Genomic DNA, 18,829 nt, shown 5'->3' with positions numbered 1-18,829 from the left:
AAAGATTTCAATCCTTCCATCCATCGGTTTTCTTCACTGCTTATACAGTTCAGGGTCATGGGAGGATAGAAATTATTGTAGCTATCAAAGGATAGATGGCCATTGAAACTCACATTCACATTGTTGATTTTTAGCTCATACATCTGTCTGACCATGTGCCTGTTCACAATTCACAAGAATCACTGATATCAGCCTAAAGGCAAGACCAAGAGTCAAAAAACTACTTGTCACATACTATTTTTTTTTTTATATGTGCAATAAAATGATTGATAATGTGCTTTATAAGGGTTATAATTATAGCTACTTGAAGCAGATTTTCAATAATTAATCAATTAATCTGTGGATTTTTGTTTTGTAAAGACAAGCGCCATTTTAGTTTTAGTGTTTCAACTGACTGCATGACATTTGCGTTCAAAGTGTGCAGTCCTTCCTCTGTATGTGCAGTCTTTCCTGTGCTAGGTGCTGCAGCCCACCAAAATGTTGCACCCACCTGTAGGTCTACCTGTAGCCAGGACCTAATTTGTCCTTAATTAATCTTAACAAACTCCATTTGCTTATGAAAGTCATTATGACTTCCACACAGCATCCAATAACAAAACTGTGCTCAGTGTAGATTCAGGGTATCTTTGCAGTTGTCATCACTGATAAAAGTAGTGGGAAAGTAGCAGATTTTTCTGTAAACGTTTAGTGATTTATGAAGAGGCAGGGAAACTGGGGCAAAGCAGGTTAAGTCAGGGTGAGGGGACTGGACGGTGCTTTTCTGTTACAGGCTTGTCTAACCTGGTTGGTGTGCAGTTGCTGTACCTTTACAACAACCTTGTTGCCAGTGCTCTGTAATGGACTGTCAGGTCTCCGCCCGCCCTCTTTAACTTTTCTGTGTGTGTGTGTGTGTGTGTGTGTGTGTGTGTGTGTGTGTGTGTGTGTGTGTGTGAGAATACCTCAGGCTATGCCTTCTCTCATAATGCTGTGCCTAAGCTCAAAGGGCTGGACCCGTTGTCATACTGTCAGGATGCGAGCTAGTGAGCTATTTTTCATGGATATCTCTTACTTCCCTTTCCTTGCTCTCTCCCATCTTTAAAAACATCTTCTAAAGCTCTCATTGCTTTTTTCTTTCCTCTTCATCCTGCCGAGCTGCTCTTTGTGATTCTGCCCACCATTACCTGCTCTCCAATTTCCGGATCAGCCTCAGTTCTTTTTTTTTAAATTTGCTTTTAAACTTATTCTCTTCCTCTTATTCTTTTTTTGATTTTCCCTTTCTTTCTCCTTATCAGATCACTATGATGTTCCCACGTAATTCCAAAGCTGTGACAGCTCAGAACAGCCACTAATATGGGAGACACTTGACAAACCACTACGCACGTTTCTTTCAGTTTGTCTTCAGTTCCTCTTTCACTCTCAGGTTATTCATTTCTCTCACGCCTCTCAATCTCTCATTCCATCTTTGGCCGGTGTAATCGTACTTCTGGGAACACTGAAGCATGACAATCCATTAGCAAGTAATGGAGTCCTGCTCTCTGCCGTGCGCTCTTGTTATTTTGGCTTCCACTTCCACTACTCCTTTGCACTCTCCCCTTCTTCCCTGTGCTGTCGTCATACGATAAACTATGTAGCGCTGAGTTTATGGGACGGCTTGCACAATATAGCCTGCTGCACAAGTGGTTATTCATGATTTTTCTCAGTGCGTGTTAAGCACAGATGAACACAGATTTAAATGCTGACATACACGTTGTCATTAGTTAAAGCTAATAAGATTAGCAGGGTGAGACAAAAGACTCCTTGTAGTGAGACATTGTAGTTTAATGTGCTGTGTAATGGTTGTTTCTGGAACATAGGTGCTATAGAAAGACACTATGGTGTACTGTGAAGCGCCGGATTTTGGTCATTGACATGAAGTTCAGCTTATATTAAGAATATTCTTAATATTTGATGATACCATTACTCTTTACAGCAGGTGCAGTTAAATACTTGGACATAGACACTGTACAGCCTGTTGCCTACAGTGCCTCCAGCCAATCCAGTGCAGCTACTTCCTCTTATTCCATTATTTCCAGTCAGATATGCAATACGTATCAAAAAGCACTGGGCTCCTTGCATATCTAGAGGAACTGCTCAGCCAGTCATGAAGCTCCTGATGCAGTTTATGTGCTGATGTTAATGCCAGAGGAGGTTTGGAACTTGACATTCAGCATCCCGTTTGCCACTGCATGGCTGAGATGCTGTGGTTGATATAACTTTGACTTTGCAATACTATCAGCAGCAGTTGGAAATGAGTACTTTGCATAAACTGTAACCCAGTCTCGACTGTTGGCTGCTGCCTTAGTGCCTTGAGGTGGTGGCCAGTGTGTCACGTGCTCGTCACTGTTTGTGGGTTAAAAAAAACAAACAAACCCCCAGATAAAATAAGTTACTGACTGTCAGACAATAGCCAAAGGTTTTTAAGTGCATCTTTACACAAATGTGTTGCTGCTTTTACACTCTATATAGATGCTGGATTGGTATACTAAAGCACACCAGAAGGTTTCTGATAGCTTAAGTCGTATCTCTTATTTATAGATTCATTTATATGTAAATATTAGTTTATAGAGGTTGGCAGGAACTCTGAAGTGATATTCAGAGTGGATGGTGAGGAGTAACACTGCTTTACACTCTTTCCCTGTGAATCTTAAAGCCCCAGTCACACACAGGCCAAGAGACCAGTTTGTGACCTCTTGGCAACCACTAAAAGCCTATAATTTGCCAGGTGAGTGGCATCTGGGAATGTGCACATTTCTTTAGTGAGCACTGATGGATACTATGTAGCGAGGTTCAGTGACATTGTGGGAAAATGCCCACAATAAGTAAAACAGAGTGGAGCAAATGTGGAAAATTGTTGCTTAAAGTCACTTGTTTGTCAATCGTGGTTAAGAGGGCAATTTTATTGTTGAAAGGTCGCTGTTTGCTCACAGCAAGCACATTTTTGTGATGAGACCCACATGTAAAAATGTAAAATGTGAATAACATGTTAGCTTTTGGACTAATTTTAGCTTCCATTTCTGTCTTAAATTCAGTTTAGCTTCTTCGACTGCAGGGAAAGAAGAAAATAAGGAGCAGAGATTCAGACATCCTTTCAAACCTTGAAGTGTCTTGCTTTTGCGCCGACGTTGGCTCAGCATTTAACCCAAGAAATTATTTGCTCTCCTTGATTCTCTTTAGTATTCAGAGCTATCTGAGTGTGGGTGTTTTTTTTTTTGTTTTTTTTTTTTTTTTTTTTTTTTTTTTTTTCCCCCCCTCTCTCTCTCTGTGATATCTTTCTCTTGCGTGCCAAAAATAAAACGGGAGCCCACGCTGTATACTAAAACAAACACACTGTTTAAGTAGATTGTCTCCTTCCTGTACAGGAGGCATGAGTTTCCATTCCAGATGCCGTGTGCGTGGATGGAATGGCCCATGCCTTTTCCCTCGGCATTTGTTGTGATTGGCCCGCGCTATTCTGAGGACACTAACTTGGTTAATTTGTAATCATGCTTCCGGACGTGAGATCACATTAAAAAAAAAAAAAGACCATAATGCGTGCGCGCGAACACACACACAAATACACTCTTACTCGTAACAGAGCGTCATCATGGCCTTTTGCTCTATTAACTCTGGTCTTTTCTTCAGTTCTCGTCTTTGTCTTCAGACAGATCCCAGTGTATTCCCTCTATCTCATGTAGTCCCGATTCATGCACACATACCTAACCGTAAGCTATCAGATTAGCTTTATGGGACAGTGCTGTTTTGTTGTTGTTTTTAAATAGATGTTTTCATCAGTTAAGCAGTGCTGCTCATAATTCACTGCCTCCAATTAGCTTTTTAGCCAGTAGCAATAAATGTTTCTGTTGTTTGCTGGTAAGTCAGGTTTCTATAGTTACTGAATGCTTGTGCTTTGAAGCTCTCAGCACAGTGTTAGCATGGGAGTGCATGTCCACCAGAGTGTTTTTTCTGCTTTGACCCAGCATCACATCCTACTTGTAGAAGTGCTGACAAACAGTGGAGGACATGTTGATACTGCTGCTCCCCTGTGTGTTTGTACCTGTTTATACCATAGTATGATTAAAAACCAGTGAAAAGTGAAAATTTGGGTAAATATTGTCTTAGTAGATGTCAGCAACAAAAGGCCTAAAGACCAGTTGACAACCACTAGTCACTAAGGACAAATGAGGTTTCCATGACCAGTTGCGGGTGATTGCTAGAGGTGTTGTCTTTAGGTGAAAATGGTCACAAACAGTCAGTACTGGACCAGAAGCCTCCTTGCAACTGCATATAGTTGGTATGGAAGATGACAACACTTGATTACTATTTGTGAAAGTGAAGAGTGGCACACAAACCAGAAATAAAGACTGTTCGCTTTCAAAGTTCTACTTTGCTGTATTCCATACAAACTATGGGTTACCTTAGCATTTTGCCAGTGGCTAAAGCAATTGGCAGCCTCCAACCTCCACTCTCCACCTGGTTGGCAAACAGATATTTGTTTTCCAAGCGATGAGCCACGGGGTCACCGACTAACCTGTAGGCCTGTGTAGCTGAGGCTTTAGGTTTAAGTGATTATTGGATGCTGTGTGTGTTCTTTTTTTGTGTATTTGATTTTTTATTTTTTATTTTTTAATGCTGCGTCTGTGACTCGCATCCAAGCGATATGACTGAAGCAAAATGACTGAATTTGGTGCACCTTTTACAAGAAACTGGGCATGGCCACGGAATCACTGGAAAAGTTGTCATGGATGTTGCCATGGACAATGCCTCCTCTGGGCTAAGCAGGAGAGGGATTGTCCTGCTTGTTTTAACCTGTACAGTGTAGGCCAGCGGTCCACAACCCCCGGGCCATCGACCAGTACTGGTCCGTGAGTTGTTTGGTACTGGGCCACGAGAGTTAAGGCTCGGGTGTGAGATTTATGATTTTCGGGGTTTCTTTTATCATTTTTTTTTTTTTTTAAAAAAATCATTTTTATCTTTAACTTGGTTTCCCTGGGTCTTTTCCTGTGTGTTATGAATAAATCTTCTTTTTTTGGGTACTGGTACTGGTTTTATTTTGTTGTATTTATCCCTGTTATCTTTAACGGCCGGTCAGTGAAAATGTTGTGGGACATAAACCGGTCCATGGTGCAAAAAAGGTTGGGGACCGCTGGTGTAGGCTGCATAGTTGATGGTATGGGTGGTGGATCAGTGCTCATGGCATTGGTGACGTCTGTGAAGGCACAATTATCCGTGAAAGAGACTGGTTTTAAAGCAAGCCATAGGCGGGGGGGGGGGGCAATTGCCAAAAATTTGTGGTGTTTGTTGTGCCACTCCAATATTAGTGGCCCCCATATGGCCACCCCTATGAAAAACCTCTGGAAGCACCACTGGCCATAGGAATGCTTTGCTATAAGCAAGAGAATATCAAATAACATTTTCTTACAGTGGTATTTGTTTAAAAAAAAAAAGTCTAGAGATTGTCCACGAGGGATAAATTTATATTATGACCATGCTTTAAGATCACCGCATCTCTTTGATGGAGGATTCGCTTCGTGGAAAACTTTGTGTGTAGTGTCTGAACATGCTGCACACAAGGATGAGCACAAAGAGAACAATTTGTTTGAGTGATAACACTGTGAGAGTTCTGTGATTATCATGGGAATAGATGTGGAAGCAGAGGGGATATAACAGCTAGAGTCTGTCCTGTGGGTAAAAGAACTGAGCTGTACTGACCCTCCCACAAGTGATAAATGGTAGAGGTTAGTGCCAGTGGAAATCACCTCATGTCGTTATATGAGCCGGCTTAATTTCCTAGGCTTTCACTGCTTTCCTTTCTCTCATTCCTCTTGGTTCTGTCTCGCTATTATTCGTGTTTTTTTTTTTTTTTTTTTTTTTTTTTTTTTTACTCATACTGGCCTCTCTTTGCCCTTATTTCCCCTTTTTGTTTTTCTCTTCTCCCTACTTTTTATTCTTGACTTGTTGATGTTTCTATTTTTTTTCCTACCAGATTTTACATCACAAAAGGCATCATTTGTACTTGGAGCTAATAAAAGAATGTCTGCTAGCCAAATGAATTACCCACACCAATGCGTGGATCTCTCTACTGAAAACATTGGCCCTTGTTCTGGTAGGCTAAAGTACAGCTATATTCTCACATTGCACAGTTGTAGACAGGCCTTCCCTTAATTGGGGTCTATTGGTTTTACCACTGCTAGTTCCAACCAGTTGTAAAGGATTAGGGGTGGGTGCAAGAGAGAGAGAGAGCGACAGTGCAGTTATCCTGTGTGAGGTCGCGTATTGAAGGTCACCGCAGGGGAACAGGCCACGCTTTGAGCTCTGCAGTGACTGGCTGGTCGATACGGTGTCCTAGCTGCTGCCCTACTTCTAACTGGGCAGACACACACAGGCAGCTGAACAAGTGAGCACTAGTAGAATCAGAGAATTCAGACTATAAATGCTGGAATTTTCTCTGCAGTAAAACTATTGGAAGGGTTTCATGGAATAGCAAGTACATCCCAGCTGCGTCACAGGAAGTGTTGCTACTAGCAGACATTTAGAAATTAAAGAAAGTAAGGATCTATATATTGGCTAAATATGAATATAATACAAGCACATATTGCCCCCCTGAAATAATAGGAGTATATCAGCAAAGCAAATATTGTTTAAACAATTTCAACCTTTCACAGGTGGAAAAGAGCTGAAAACACAGTAAAGGAGGTCTTTACATTACAGTTCACATGTTGTAATGTGTGAAGTGCAGAAAAAAAAGTTGTCCTTAGTTGGCTGGATGGCTATGTGGTTTCCCACAGCGTCAGCACAGTGTATGGATCCACGTTTGATTTGGAACAAATTTTAAACTAGATGCCCTTCCTGATGTAACTCTCCTATTTATCGGGGCTTGGGACCAGCACTAGGAGTACACTAGTTTTGATTCCCCTGAGGCTGGATATGGGTCTCCTCCTGCTCTCGAATTGCTGATATCTTGCATCTAAAGTGACCGTTTTAACCACTAGATCATGGAGCCACTGTGAGAATTGAAATTCATCGGGAAGTCAAGCAGACATGCAAACAGTCACATCAGGACAGTGTTGTTTCACTCAAATCTAACAAGTAATCTAGAAGGAGGGATTCTTGCAGAAATGGCGGGGCGCTCGAAAATGATGAATACGATCTGGCACAGAGCAGTTGAGACACATTTTTTCTAAACACCGGGTCTCTGTGGCTTTTAAACCCCAAAACACGCTGTGCCAAAAATTGGTCCACCCCAAGGATTGGGTCCCCGACACAAACAGAGTAACATAGTGTACGCTGTTAAGTGCCGGGAGGATTGCCGGGATTTATACATCGGGGAAACCAAACAACCTCTGGCAAAGCGGATGGTACAACACAGAAGAGCTACCTCGTCAGGCCAGGACTCTGCAGTCTATTTACACCTACAGGCCAGTGGACACTCTTTCAATGATGAGGATGTACACATCCTGGACAGGGAGGAACGCTGGTTTGAGCGAGGAGTCAAGGAGGCCATTTACGTGAAAAGGGAAGGACCATCTCTGAATCGAGGAGGGGGCCTAAGGGTACATCTTTCACCATCTTACAATGCTGTGATTGCAGCCATTCCCCAACTGTCTGTGAATGGTATGCATGACCATTGATCAGTGGGCTTTGATCAATGGTCATGAGAATTTGCATAATTAAGATTAAGGAACTGACCTCCCAGCCCATTGTTCCTTCACTGGGCTGGTTTCAGTCATTATTCAAATGTACTGTTTATAAGATTGGGGGAAACCTGCAGTCAGCTGAGACTGAAGAAGTCACCTGGATGAGCGACGAAACATTTCTCCCACAAAACGCTACGTCCAGATGAACACAATCAACCCTTGGAGATCTGGCACAGTTCGGGTGAACTCTGGTGATCATTAGGTGATCATGTGTTGCCAGTTGTACTAAAATCTAAGCATTCATTTTTGTTCCACAATGAATCCTGTCAACTGTGGAGAGATGGACATCGAAAAGATAATCGGTTAGCTAGAAAACAAAACCGAGTGGTTCGGGGGTTGTGGTCAGTACAGGTTTTTCAGTGAGAAGGGAGATTTTTACTTTAACCTCCATTTAAATTCGTTTCTATTTCAATCAGGCTGAAGTCAGTCTAAAATTCTTATAGTTGAGCTTAGGTTATGCAACTGTTATGGGAATGCAATTTTCCAACTATAATAAATCCAAATGAATAGACACAGGGTCTGCAGCAGACCATAGAAAGTAGACCAGCAACCATTTTTCACAGAGAGGCCTTGGCTCAAGTCACTTTGCTATTCTTTAAGGGAAAAACATAGAAGAAGCAGTTCGAACTCAGACAAGCTGTGAATAATTACAACCACTTTATTGGGCAGCATGTCTTTTGTCATGTCTCTCTCCCCTCAACCGCAACCAATCGTTTTCATATCAGTTCAGTTCAATTTTATTTATACATCACCAAATCAAAACAAGAGTCACCTCAAGGCGCTTTAGATTATTAGTTAAAGCAGTGGTTCCCAAACTTTTTGCTAGGCCCCCCTTTGTTTTACAAGAAAATCCTCGCGCCCCCCCCCCACCACCAAAACCCCGGCGCACAAACACATCCTCCAAGCACACACACCATTGCGGTTTATTTCACACCTCAAACATTTAGTAAACAATTAAGCAAATACAAGTAAACTGCAATAGTAGTAGTTAGTAATAAAATACACTACAAAGTCGTGATTTGGCACTATATAAATAAAATGTAGTTAAATTGGTTTATTGAAACTGTAATAAACTGTTGCAGCTCAGGGTGGCTGTGGCTACAATGTAGCTTGCCATCACCAGTGTGTGAATGGGTGGATGACTGGATGTGTAAAGCGCTTTGGGCTCATTAGGGACTAGTAAAGCGCTATTATAAATACAGGCCATTTACCATTTACCATATTTTCACTGTTTTTGGTGGGAGTTCAGTTCTGTCTGATGGCTGATGCAAAACAGCTTCTTTTTTCTAGTTTTAAATCACAAAGCAGCTGATAAACTGCAAGTTAAGTTTGCAAATGGTTATTATATAGACTAGGATGTGTAGAGGGTGTTTAAAGGCAAAAAAGTGGGTAATATGCGATCTGTCTTTTTAGAGCGTTCATTTAGAGGGAAAAACTTGTAAGGAAGTAACGTAGTAATGAAGAGTGTATTGTAATTGTGGAGACCTGTTATGCAGAGAAAAATGGAAGTTATTAAAAAGTCTTGGTTTAGCCTTCTTTGGGAAAATTATGCAAGTGATGGAGTATCTTGCAGGTCTTTGCCTCATCACTCATTTCTTTTGCTGTGATGATGATTCATTGTCTTTCTAAATAAGCAGCCATAGTACTTGCTGCATGACAAGGATTTATTCTCCATCTAATGGGCAGCTTCAGTACACGCTGCATGATAATGAAGAAATTTTTCACGGGACCTGTCGGTTCCATCATACGTGAGCTCTTTACAGGAAATGAAGTCACTGGCATTGAAGGGGTCTGGACATTGCAGAGGCAGATGGTTTCTATATTTGGGAGTTTTGTGAAGAGGCCTTTAAGTATAATCTCGGTGTCGGTACAGTTTGGAATGGACAACATTTTAGATGATCTTCTCACTGGATTCACAAGTGTTACAGTTATCCTCATCATCATCAGTTTGTTTAGTCATCTTTCATTAGCTGCAGGGAAGCGTGTGAGAATGCAACAGTTGGCCATGTGGGTAGAAAAGTTCAGAGTAGAAATGAGCCGACTCACTGCTTTGTCAAAGCAGCATGGTTACCACCGAGTACTGTGCTCTTTGAGTGAGACATGGAAGTGTGCAGTAGCTAAATGACTAGCAGCATCTGTTAACAGAGGAAATGGGGTTCTGCACAATCCTCCGAGTTCACCGCATGGCATTTCTCAGACCCCGTGGGAATTGTTTTCTTTACAGTTGCCCGGTTTCCTTTTCTTACAGGGGAAACTGTAATCTTTACCAGATATCTGATGTAATGAAATCTGTGATGTGATTTAGAATCCCTAAACAGGAGAAATGTATCCTCCCTGCTGACACAAAATCGGATTATTGAACATTGCTCATCTAGGTTATTTATGACACGCTCATGTTTTTCTCCACCCCCCCCTCTCCTATGTAAATATGAGTCTCACACAAATGGCCAATAGCAAACACACATACATTTAGAAAGAACACAGACACACTTTAACTCCCACACACGCTGCCTGTCAAGGAGTTTGGCTCGGCATCACGTAAACAAGAGGTTGACAAACACGGCATGAGACGAGAAAGACGTCGGGGTTGTTTTTGATGTTGCAGGAAGAACTTAGCCGTGAAGTCGACCTGTGTTGTAGAGGGGGGGATGAAGTGAGGACACCAAGCAAGTCCAATCTAGGTTATCCACAGACATCAAGGCCAGAGAGGAAGGCGGCCAAGGAGAGGGGGAGGAAACAGTTCGGTCCAACTACAGCTTTATATTTGGATGTCTTTTATACATATATATGTTTGGGAATGCAATGCTCTTACTCATACATAAATGTTCTCTGTACTTAATGATATAATCATATATCATATGGTAAAGTAAATCGGTATTTATAATTTATATATGATCAGCCCTTTTATGTGCAAAAAAGGCTTCATTTGAGACAAAGGTGAATCATCCAGCTCTGTTGTCATCTTTTCTCATACAGAAGTGGGGAATAGAGAAATCACGTGTTCCTGTTAGTTGCTAGTTTCATTTTGGATGCCTGTGCCGTGGTTTCCCCTTCTCTTTTTCCTTAGCCAGAAGCTTGAATAGCCTGTTAACATCTGCAGATCGGCTGGAGGCCACAAAAATCGACCTTCCTTTATGCTCAAGTAAAAGAGTGTTGTGGAAAATACGGCAGTGAATGGGAACAGTGAGAGGCCAGTGCGAAGCAGCTGATTTTCCCTCTCTCTCCCGCTCTGTCTCTCTTATTCTCCGAACTCCCCCACCCCATGCCCCCACTGCTTTCGTGAAAGGAGCTATTGTCTCTGGCCTGGATTGAAAAACTCACACAGTACTTTTCCTTTGAGGACTTAAAAAACTTGCGTAAATGAAAAGCGGTTTGCAGTTCATGTCCAGTGCGTACAGTACGCGTGCAGACTTTTCTGTCCACACACATGCTTCTTCACACACACCTTCTTAAACCAAAAACACAACACATCCTCATCCACATGGGTCATATAAGGCCGCTGACAGGTGTGTGTGTGTGTGTGTGTGTGTGTGAGAGAGTGACAGCTCGAGTCTGCTGAGAAATCTCAGATTCCAGGCCCTCTTAGTCTGCTGGCCGCCGAGCAAAGCTCCGCCTCTCTTTACCTCCACTGCCCCCCTTCTCTTGTCACCCAGAGCCTGACACATGCAGACCAGCTCTGATCGCTGCTCATCACACTGTGTGGAGGCCTGTCACAACAGTCCGTTGTGCTGCTTGCGATAACTTAGTTTGGAGAAATCCCTGATCTCTGGATGAGGCATGTAAACATGGGACCTGTAGCTAAACTTTTACGGGCCTTGGAGGAGTTTTGAGGTCAGAGTGGGAGGGTTAAACTCTCCGGGCTGGACTAAAGCAACCTGCAGCCATGGCTGGACGTCAAGACCGACCCAAAGCGGCCACTCTGCCGTCCCGTTCCTGCAGCAGCGTCCCGGGGACCGGTCGATTGCAGAGGCGCATGGCCTTGTGCAGGATGGAGGACTGCACCTTTGACAGCTTTGAGTTGCTTTACAGTGGAGCTGTCGATAATTTCAAAAGCCATAAAAGTAACCTCAACCTCAGTAAGTTTGCCATCTTTGGAATATAAGCCGGACGTGACTAACACAAGCCAGCCTGTTTTAAAAGTGTTCTGAGGTCTGTAAGGTGCTCTAAACTTTACATTTTAAATTGCTGAATCCATGGAGGTATTTAAAGGTTACATGTAAGTGTGAATGATTTGATTTTTCCTCAGTTTATCAAAGAAGTTTTAACCAGATGAGGTATGTTTTTGTCACATTTGAGTTGGGAACCAGGACTCATCTGTCCAGCTAAATATAGCATCTCTACCTCAGTAGTGGATCAGGACCATAAAAAATTCATTGTATAGGTTTGGGCTCTACTAGCTCTAATAATGGTGTGACGAGACAAAAATGAAAAATTACATGTATGCTTTGATTTAGGAAATTTCTGTATAGTGGTTATTATTGTCACAAATCCTCATCAGCATTCAGGAATGCAAACATTTAGTTTTATTTTGGCTTTTTGACTCCAATTATTCAAAAAAGAAACTGCTATGTGTCTGCGTAACACAAATCTGGATACAGGGCACAGAAATCCCGCCCACCTTTTGTTTAAGAGGGGCAGCCAATTGGAAGAAAGCCGGCCTGAAGCGAGAGTAGACTTAAAGTAAGAGGGGATTGAAGTGCTGCATTAGGGCCCAATATGAAATGGTTAAGAATTACTTTGAAGTGTGAGTCATGCAACGCTACTCCAGTACAATTTAAAAAATGTGCATAACGATTCCTTTTAACCTGGTACAAATAAAACACCGTTAAGCAGTGCAGAACCTCCATCATTTCCATAATCTGCCCTCAGCATCCAAACCTTCCTTATAAAATAATGTATCATGTGTAAAGTTCATAGTGATGTTTTTGTAGCTTTTCTACAGATATTATGGTTTCATTCAAAGTCTGCAAAGAACAGAAGGTCAGCATGATTAAAAGTGACATCTCTTTGCATGGCATTTAGCTAATCCCCTGTCTGTGTTACACATAAATGGTCTAGTTACTAGCTTTCGTAATGGCTGAAGAGACCCTGTGATGTGGCAATCCAGGATGAAGATTTATATATAGAAGTCAGCAATCCAGTTTTAGGTGCAGAACAGGCATGTTGACAGTATTATTAATATGCTATCTGATGTAGAGGGCCTCTGTGGAACAGAAAAAAACAGATTGTACTCTATCCTTCCTCGTCCGACACACATAGCGTACAGTGCCAAGCTGTGCTGTATCACACACTTGTGGCCCCACTTCCAGTGCAGTGTTATGGACTCTGCAGCATCTCTATTTCTGGTGTTTTGAAGGTTATGGACAATGTGGAAGGAAACTACAGAGAGGGAATACATGCACGGGAAGGAGTGGAGCATGGGAGAAAGAAATTGGGGGTGGGGTGCAGGGAGTGGTTGTACGGAGCGGCAGCGTACGAGTGGGCATTAGTGGTAAAAAGCTGTGAAAACCACCCAAGTCATCTTATTAAGAAAGAGATCCTGTGGTTGGTTTGGTTATCATGTTACTTGACTTGAAGGTCCTTCAGCAGTTTCATCGGACTGCTCATCAGTGTTGTGGAAATAATGCAGATATTGTGGTAGAAACCAAAGCAGACCTAATGTTGCAGACACTGCTCCAGGTGATCACAGATGTTGCTTCAAGTCTGTGATCATGTTTCCAGCTTATTTACCACTTGTGGCTCCTCCTCACCAAAAGTTAATGCAGGTTGTTTTCAGAGTATTGTCATTATCAATTCCTTTTCTGTACAGAGTGACTTTGCTTATGTTACACTAAACTCAAAGCTAAACTACTGCTTGTATCATACCCGCTGCTGCTGCTAGTCTTTTAATGTAATAGGTTTAAAGTTGGCTGCAGATCTTATGGCACAGGGCAACCATTAAGCAGCTTAAGCCCATTGCGACCTTTGGCCTGTGTTTTGCTTACTGTTATGTACACAGAGGCACGTTTTCATACATATTTGAATGCTGTGCCGATGGGAGGAGAGACACAGCCACTGTTGAATGTATGAGAGGAGTCATTTTGCATTTTGGGAAGTAAGAGATAAAATGATGGTTTGTTTTTCTTTAATGCACCACTGCAGAGGATTTTCAAAAGGAAGACTTCAAAGAGAGCCAAATTTTCCCAAACTGCTCTGAGTAAACTAGAAATGCAGAAGAAGAATCTGAGGCAGACGCATTATACTGGATGTATGTCCTCTCTCAGAGGCAGCACCCCAGGTTGAAGCCAGCGCTGTAGCTGCAGGAGGTTCTGCCAATGAATGTTTTATTAGTGTTAATGGGATGTAATAAAGGACTAGAGTGAGCTATGAGGCTGGGTGATGAGAAAGAGAAAGTGGCAGCTACAGTCTTGTAATCTGAATCCTCTCCTCGGGTGTGCGATGTTCTGAGAAAAGTGGGTGATTGGGGAGTTGCGCTGCTTTCATTGCTTTCTTTACTTTCAGCACTTTGCTACTTCAAGAACATGTTGCACCCGTTTCAGGTGATGTTTCTCGTTTTTAACTGAGACACCAACTTGTGTGCTTTTGAGGGTGTTCACAATGGAAGTGGTGCTACAGCAGGGCATGATTGTCCTCGAAGAGGCTTTGCTGATAATCAGAAATATTTCTCTTTAAGGTGGACTCGATCTGTCCTTTTGATTTTTGCGATTGCTTATTCGAGCATCTAATGGGTAAGTGGGTACTGATTGACGGGTGCACGTGCACACATTTCTGGCCTTCTCTTCTCCAATATTCATGTGCTCCTTTATTCAGGGGCAATAGAGTGTGAGACAGTGCTGATTTTGCACCCCAGGCTTTGAAAGTGCCGTTACCTGAAACCAATTGAAGCCATCATATGATTGACAAGGAGGAAGTGAGGAGGAGAGGTGAAGGTTATAGGCTATAAACAGGAGGGATAAAAGCAATATTTTTTTATTGGATTGAATTCTTTTACTGAAAATGGCATTGCACATAAATTTAAATCTTGCTTCTTATGTGCCTTTTTGTGACCCTGAGCATGTGAGAGTATGAATCTCATCATTTAAGAAAAATTAAATGTTACTGATATAGCATCTTTTATATTTTAAAGTAAAGCACATACAATATATCAGATGACCCTCTGGCGACAAACTTGGCGACAGTGGGAAGGAAAAAGTGCCTTTTAACAGGAAGAAACCTCTGGCAGTACCAGGGTCAGGGATCAGGATGAGCCATTAAAGATAACATAACAAGTTCCACATTGTGTCTTTTGTCCTGTCTTCCTCCCCTCACCCCCAACTAGATGGCAACTCCTCCCTAACCCTGGTTCTGCTGGAGGTTTCTTCCTGTTTAAAGGGAGTTCTTGATCTCCACTTTCACCAAGTTTTCTCATAGAGGGTCATGTGATTGTTAGGGTCTTTTCTCTTTTACAGTAGAGTCTTTACCTTACAATATAAAGGTGTGATAGAAGTAAAATCGACTTGAATTAGATTGAATTAAATTTTCTGACCTCCAGTGTTTGTGTTGTTTTGTTTTCTCCAGAGGAGGAACTGAGGAAGCTGCGGGACGAGACCAGCGTGGACTCCCTGCGGCAGGAGCTCGAGAGGGAGCGAAGCAAAAGGATAGACCTGGAGCAGAAGATGAGCGATTTGCTCAAAACCAGGTGAGACGAGAAGACGGGACTGCAGAGTGAAGCACATGACGGGAAATGAGAGGACAAATGTATGAAAAGGGAAGTAATAGTTATGAAATGAAAGGAAAGGGTGACGCTGCACTTTGTAACAGTTCAGCTCAGCAGAGTTTACCACGGGGCAAGTTGGATGACGAGGGTGCCGGTGCTGCCCAAGGTTTCTGTTATAAATAGAAGCATCAACAGCTTGGTAGGCAGGAAATTCCACAAGGGGGTGTGTGTGTGTGTGCGTGCGTGCGTGCGTGCATGCATGCGTGCGTGTTATTAGGGAGATGGAAAAAGGGAGAGGGAGGAAAGAAAACGAAAGGAGTCACGCGCTTGTCTGAATCTCCTCGCTGTCACACAGATGCTATCCTGGTGACAGGAAAAACCCACGCCTCTTGGCATCTACTGGGATACCCTTTACACTTGCGGGTGTGCATGTCTCTCTCTCATGTACTGTGTGTGTGGAAATGTTAGCTTGAATGCCCATGGGAAATTCTGCTGGTATTCTTCAAGTGATTGCCAGCGCTGAAACATGGCCTCAGGACTATCGAAAGCAGTTTAGGAATTTGTAAGAGGTGAAGTTAATGTACTGTGACCTGCAAGTTTTCCACTGTTAATACTTTGTCAGCAATATCCAGCATGAGCATAACAGACAGCAAACATTTCTTCTTCACTGGTATATGATTGGAATAAACAGTAAAACAAAGCATTAACACATTCTGGAGAAGCCTTCTCTTTAGGGAGAAGATCAATTCTGTCTTACGCTAGAATTTCCTGTCCATTACAAAGAAATATGACTGCAATTAAAGCCTTATAGATAAAAGAGCAACAAGTTTGCCGGTGCCAGTTTGCTCTAAATGTTGTTTCATCCATTTGTAACTACCACTGCAGTGCCTGTTCAGGACGTTTTATGGAATAAGAATGGCTGTAGGGATGCACTTATTGAATGTGTGTGTTTGTAGCTGTGCAGGATGGGTGATTTGTGGGTAGGCCCTCCCTAAAGGACCAATGAGTGATTTCAGATTTGTCATTGAGATTTATTTAAGTCAGACTGATGCAGATGCCTTCAGTTTTTGCAGGATATGGATAGCTGAATTAATGTGTCTGAAATTAAAGGAGGATGTTTGCTGTACCTTATCACCCTTTTTCATTTTTGTTGGCACTGATCCTTTTGTCTCATTGTGTGAGATTTTAACAGTAACCTTACTCACTGTGATAACAGGCAGAGTGAATCTTTCTAGTCTGGCTCTGTGTATGTCTCTTTGCCTTTTGTGGTGATCCGTTCAGTGCAGCAGCTTTCAACATGCTGGCTCATGTACTTCTTAAAGTGTGAGATTGCAGTTCTGACAATACAGAAGTGAGACTGACACATGACAGATCTTTCCCTTAGTTTTTTCGTGACTATGTGTGTGTCTCTCCCTTCCCTTCAGGCTAGAGGACTCTCCACCACAACCTCCCAGAAAGCAGCAGTCGCCCTCAAACAACAGAACAGGTAAGACTCCAAGTGGACGAGAAATGGGGGGGTGAAGGTGGGCGAGTTGGAGTCTAAGGGAGAGGAAATGAGTCCTTGACGTCTTCTGAGTGTGGGAGTAAATCAAGAGGAGAGTTTGCGTGTGTGTGTGCACGTGTGCAGGGGAGGTGAAAGTGTAGGATGCGTGCAACGGAGCGCTCGATGGGAACAGAGTGGGTCGGAAGGGTTTGTGGGTTACTCTAGGACACGAGGCAGTATGTAGTGTGCGTGACAAACACACAGACACATGCACGCAAACAGAGGGGTTTCCTGTGTGTGCTGTCAAGAGCAAGTAAGCAACACAACAAACCACATTAATGCATCGAGGCTGGTTCCTATCATTAGTCCAGATCGTCGCTGTTAAGAATGAGTCGGTTTTCAAAATATTTGCGCGAGGGACAAATGAGACAAGCTCATTAGGGCAATAACGGTCAGATTCTGATATGTGCTTTCTTTTGGTTTCAGGCTGAACAGTTACTCTCATAGGTTGACTTTCAGTGATCCAGGGATTGGTGTGTGTTTGTGTGTGTGAGATATTAGTGAAAGGGAGGGTGAGAGAGTGAGGCTAATTTTGGAAAATGGGTTATGATTGTAGATCACTTCATCTAGGGCAGACATAAGAATATGTTAGGCCGGCTTATGCAGATCCAGGTTTGGTAAAGTGAGGCGGTCAGTTAGTGGCAGCCTGTGAGGACTGCAGCACATCTCCTTCATCCACAGTTTACTGCGGTTCAGCCTGGAGTCTGTTCAGAGATTTTTAGCTCATTTTTCAGCTTTAAATAAATTATAAGATTTGTGTTAAATTGAATCTTCCTTCCTGTAGTTTGACATCAACATCTACATATATAACAAAGAGGTCCAGAGCGTGATCGTGCACCCACGCAAACGATCGCCATCATTTGAAACTTTTAAAGTTGTGTGTTTGCAGAGTCAACCTCCTGCTGCAGCAGTTACAGCACCCTAAACTTTGTAACACATTTCAGTGGTGATGTGGCTGTGATGTCACTAAAGGTCAAACTATAAAGAGCAAAAAAAGGAAAGGAAAAAAAAACCCCCCACATTACCACCATGAAGTGAAAGCGTTGCTATGTTACCCTCAGTCACATGTTAGTTTAAATGAGCTGGCACTCAGCTACCAAAGCCCTGCCGTAGATAATGTGAAAGAGAGAAATCGCGTCTGTTTGGGCCCTGGCAGTGGTGGCTTTGAAAACTGTAAATGTAACTGCTTCTAGCTGAATCGCATCATCTACAGCAGAAAAAACAAACTGTATTCATTCTCATATGGCAATAAATGTCTGAGCAGTCAGGCTGTTAGTCACCTGTGGGTACTACCACAACAAATTAGTGTTCACTTGAAACACCACAGCAGATTAGAGCTCTAGTTTTTGCTCAGGGGCACTTCAGCATTAGCAGTTGACTGTTGTCCTTGTTTTGACTGGCAAGTATGCAGTTTATGAGGATATCAGGCCCACCAGGCTGTTTTACTGCATGCAGAGAATACTAAGGTTATAAAATCCAGGCAGTTATTTACAGTAAGTCAGCTTATCGTGTAGAAAACACGGATTCATTACACAAAGTGCAAAGTATTTTTTTTTATATATATATTTATTCACATGACAGTAGCAAATTTAGCTTTTATGTAACAGCACAGGCTGCAAAGCTCTGTTGGTTCAGCTCACACCTTTCCACACAGCCATGTCCACCTGCCTGTGGTGATCCTGACTGTGTCATTTCTGTGGCTTAACCTGTAACAAGACTTAATAATGCAGAAAAAGCAGACACCATGGCCCAAAGCTCTCCCAATCACGTGCTTAGAAACACAGAAGCAGGCCTGGTGTGAGTCCTTGAATTTGCTCAGCTACCGTTGGATAATCACTGTCTGAGACCAGGCTTAAGTGGTCCAGTCTGGGTCCCATGACAGGGCAGGAGATAGGGTTG

At 42.6% G+C, this 18,829-nt stretch overlaps 1 protein-coding gene across 6 annotated transcripts in view; it reads left to right on the top strand.

Annotated features, from left to right (window-relative positions):
• The window catches only part of gramd4a (GRAM domain containing 4a), a 52,495-nt gene that overhangs the window by 21,310 nt on the left and 12,356 nt on the right, over window positions 1-18,829 (top strand). For all 6 annotated transcript variants that reach the window (XM_026146460.1, XM_026146461.1, XM_026146458.1 and 3 more), the window contains 2 exons: window positions 15,249-15,369; window positions 16,812-16,873. In XM_026146460.1, the coding sequence (XP_026002245.1) occupies window positions 15,249-15,369; window positions 16,812-16,873 (183 nt within the window). The remainder of the gene's footprint in view (window positions 1-15,248; window positions 15,370-16,811; window positions 16,874-18,829) is intronic.

The sequence above is a fragment of the Astatotilapia calliptera genome, chromosome 17, assembly GCF_900246225.1.
Source record: "Astatotilapia calliptera chromosome 17, fAstCal1.2, whole genome shotgun sequence".
Classification (NCBI taxonomy): Eukaryota; Metazoa; Chordata; class Actinopteri; order Cichliformes; family Cichlidae; genus Astatotilapia; species Astatotilapia calliptera.
Note: the sequence above shows the minus strand (reverse complement) of the source record. Positions and strands in the feature narration are given on the sequence as shown.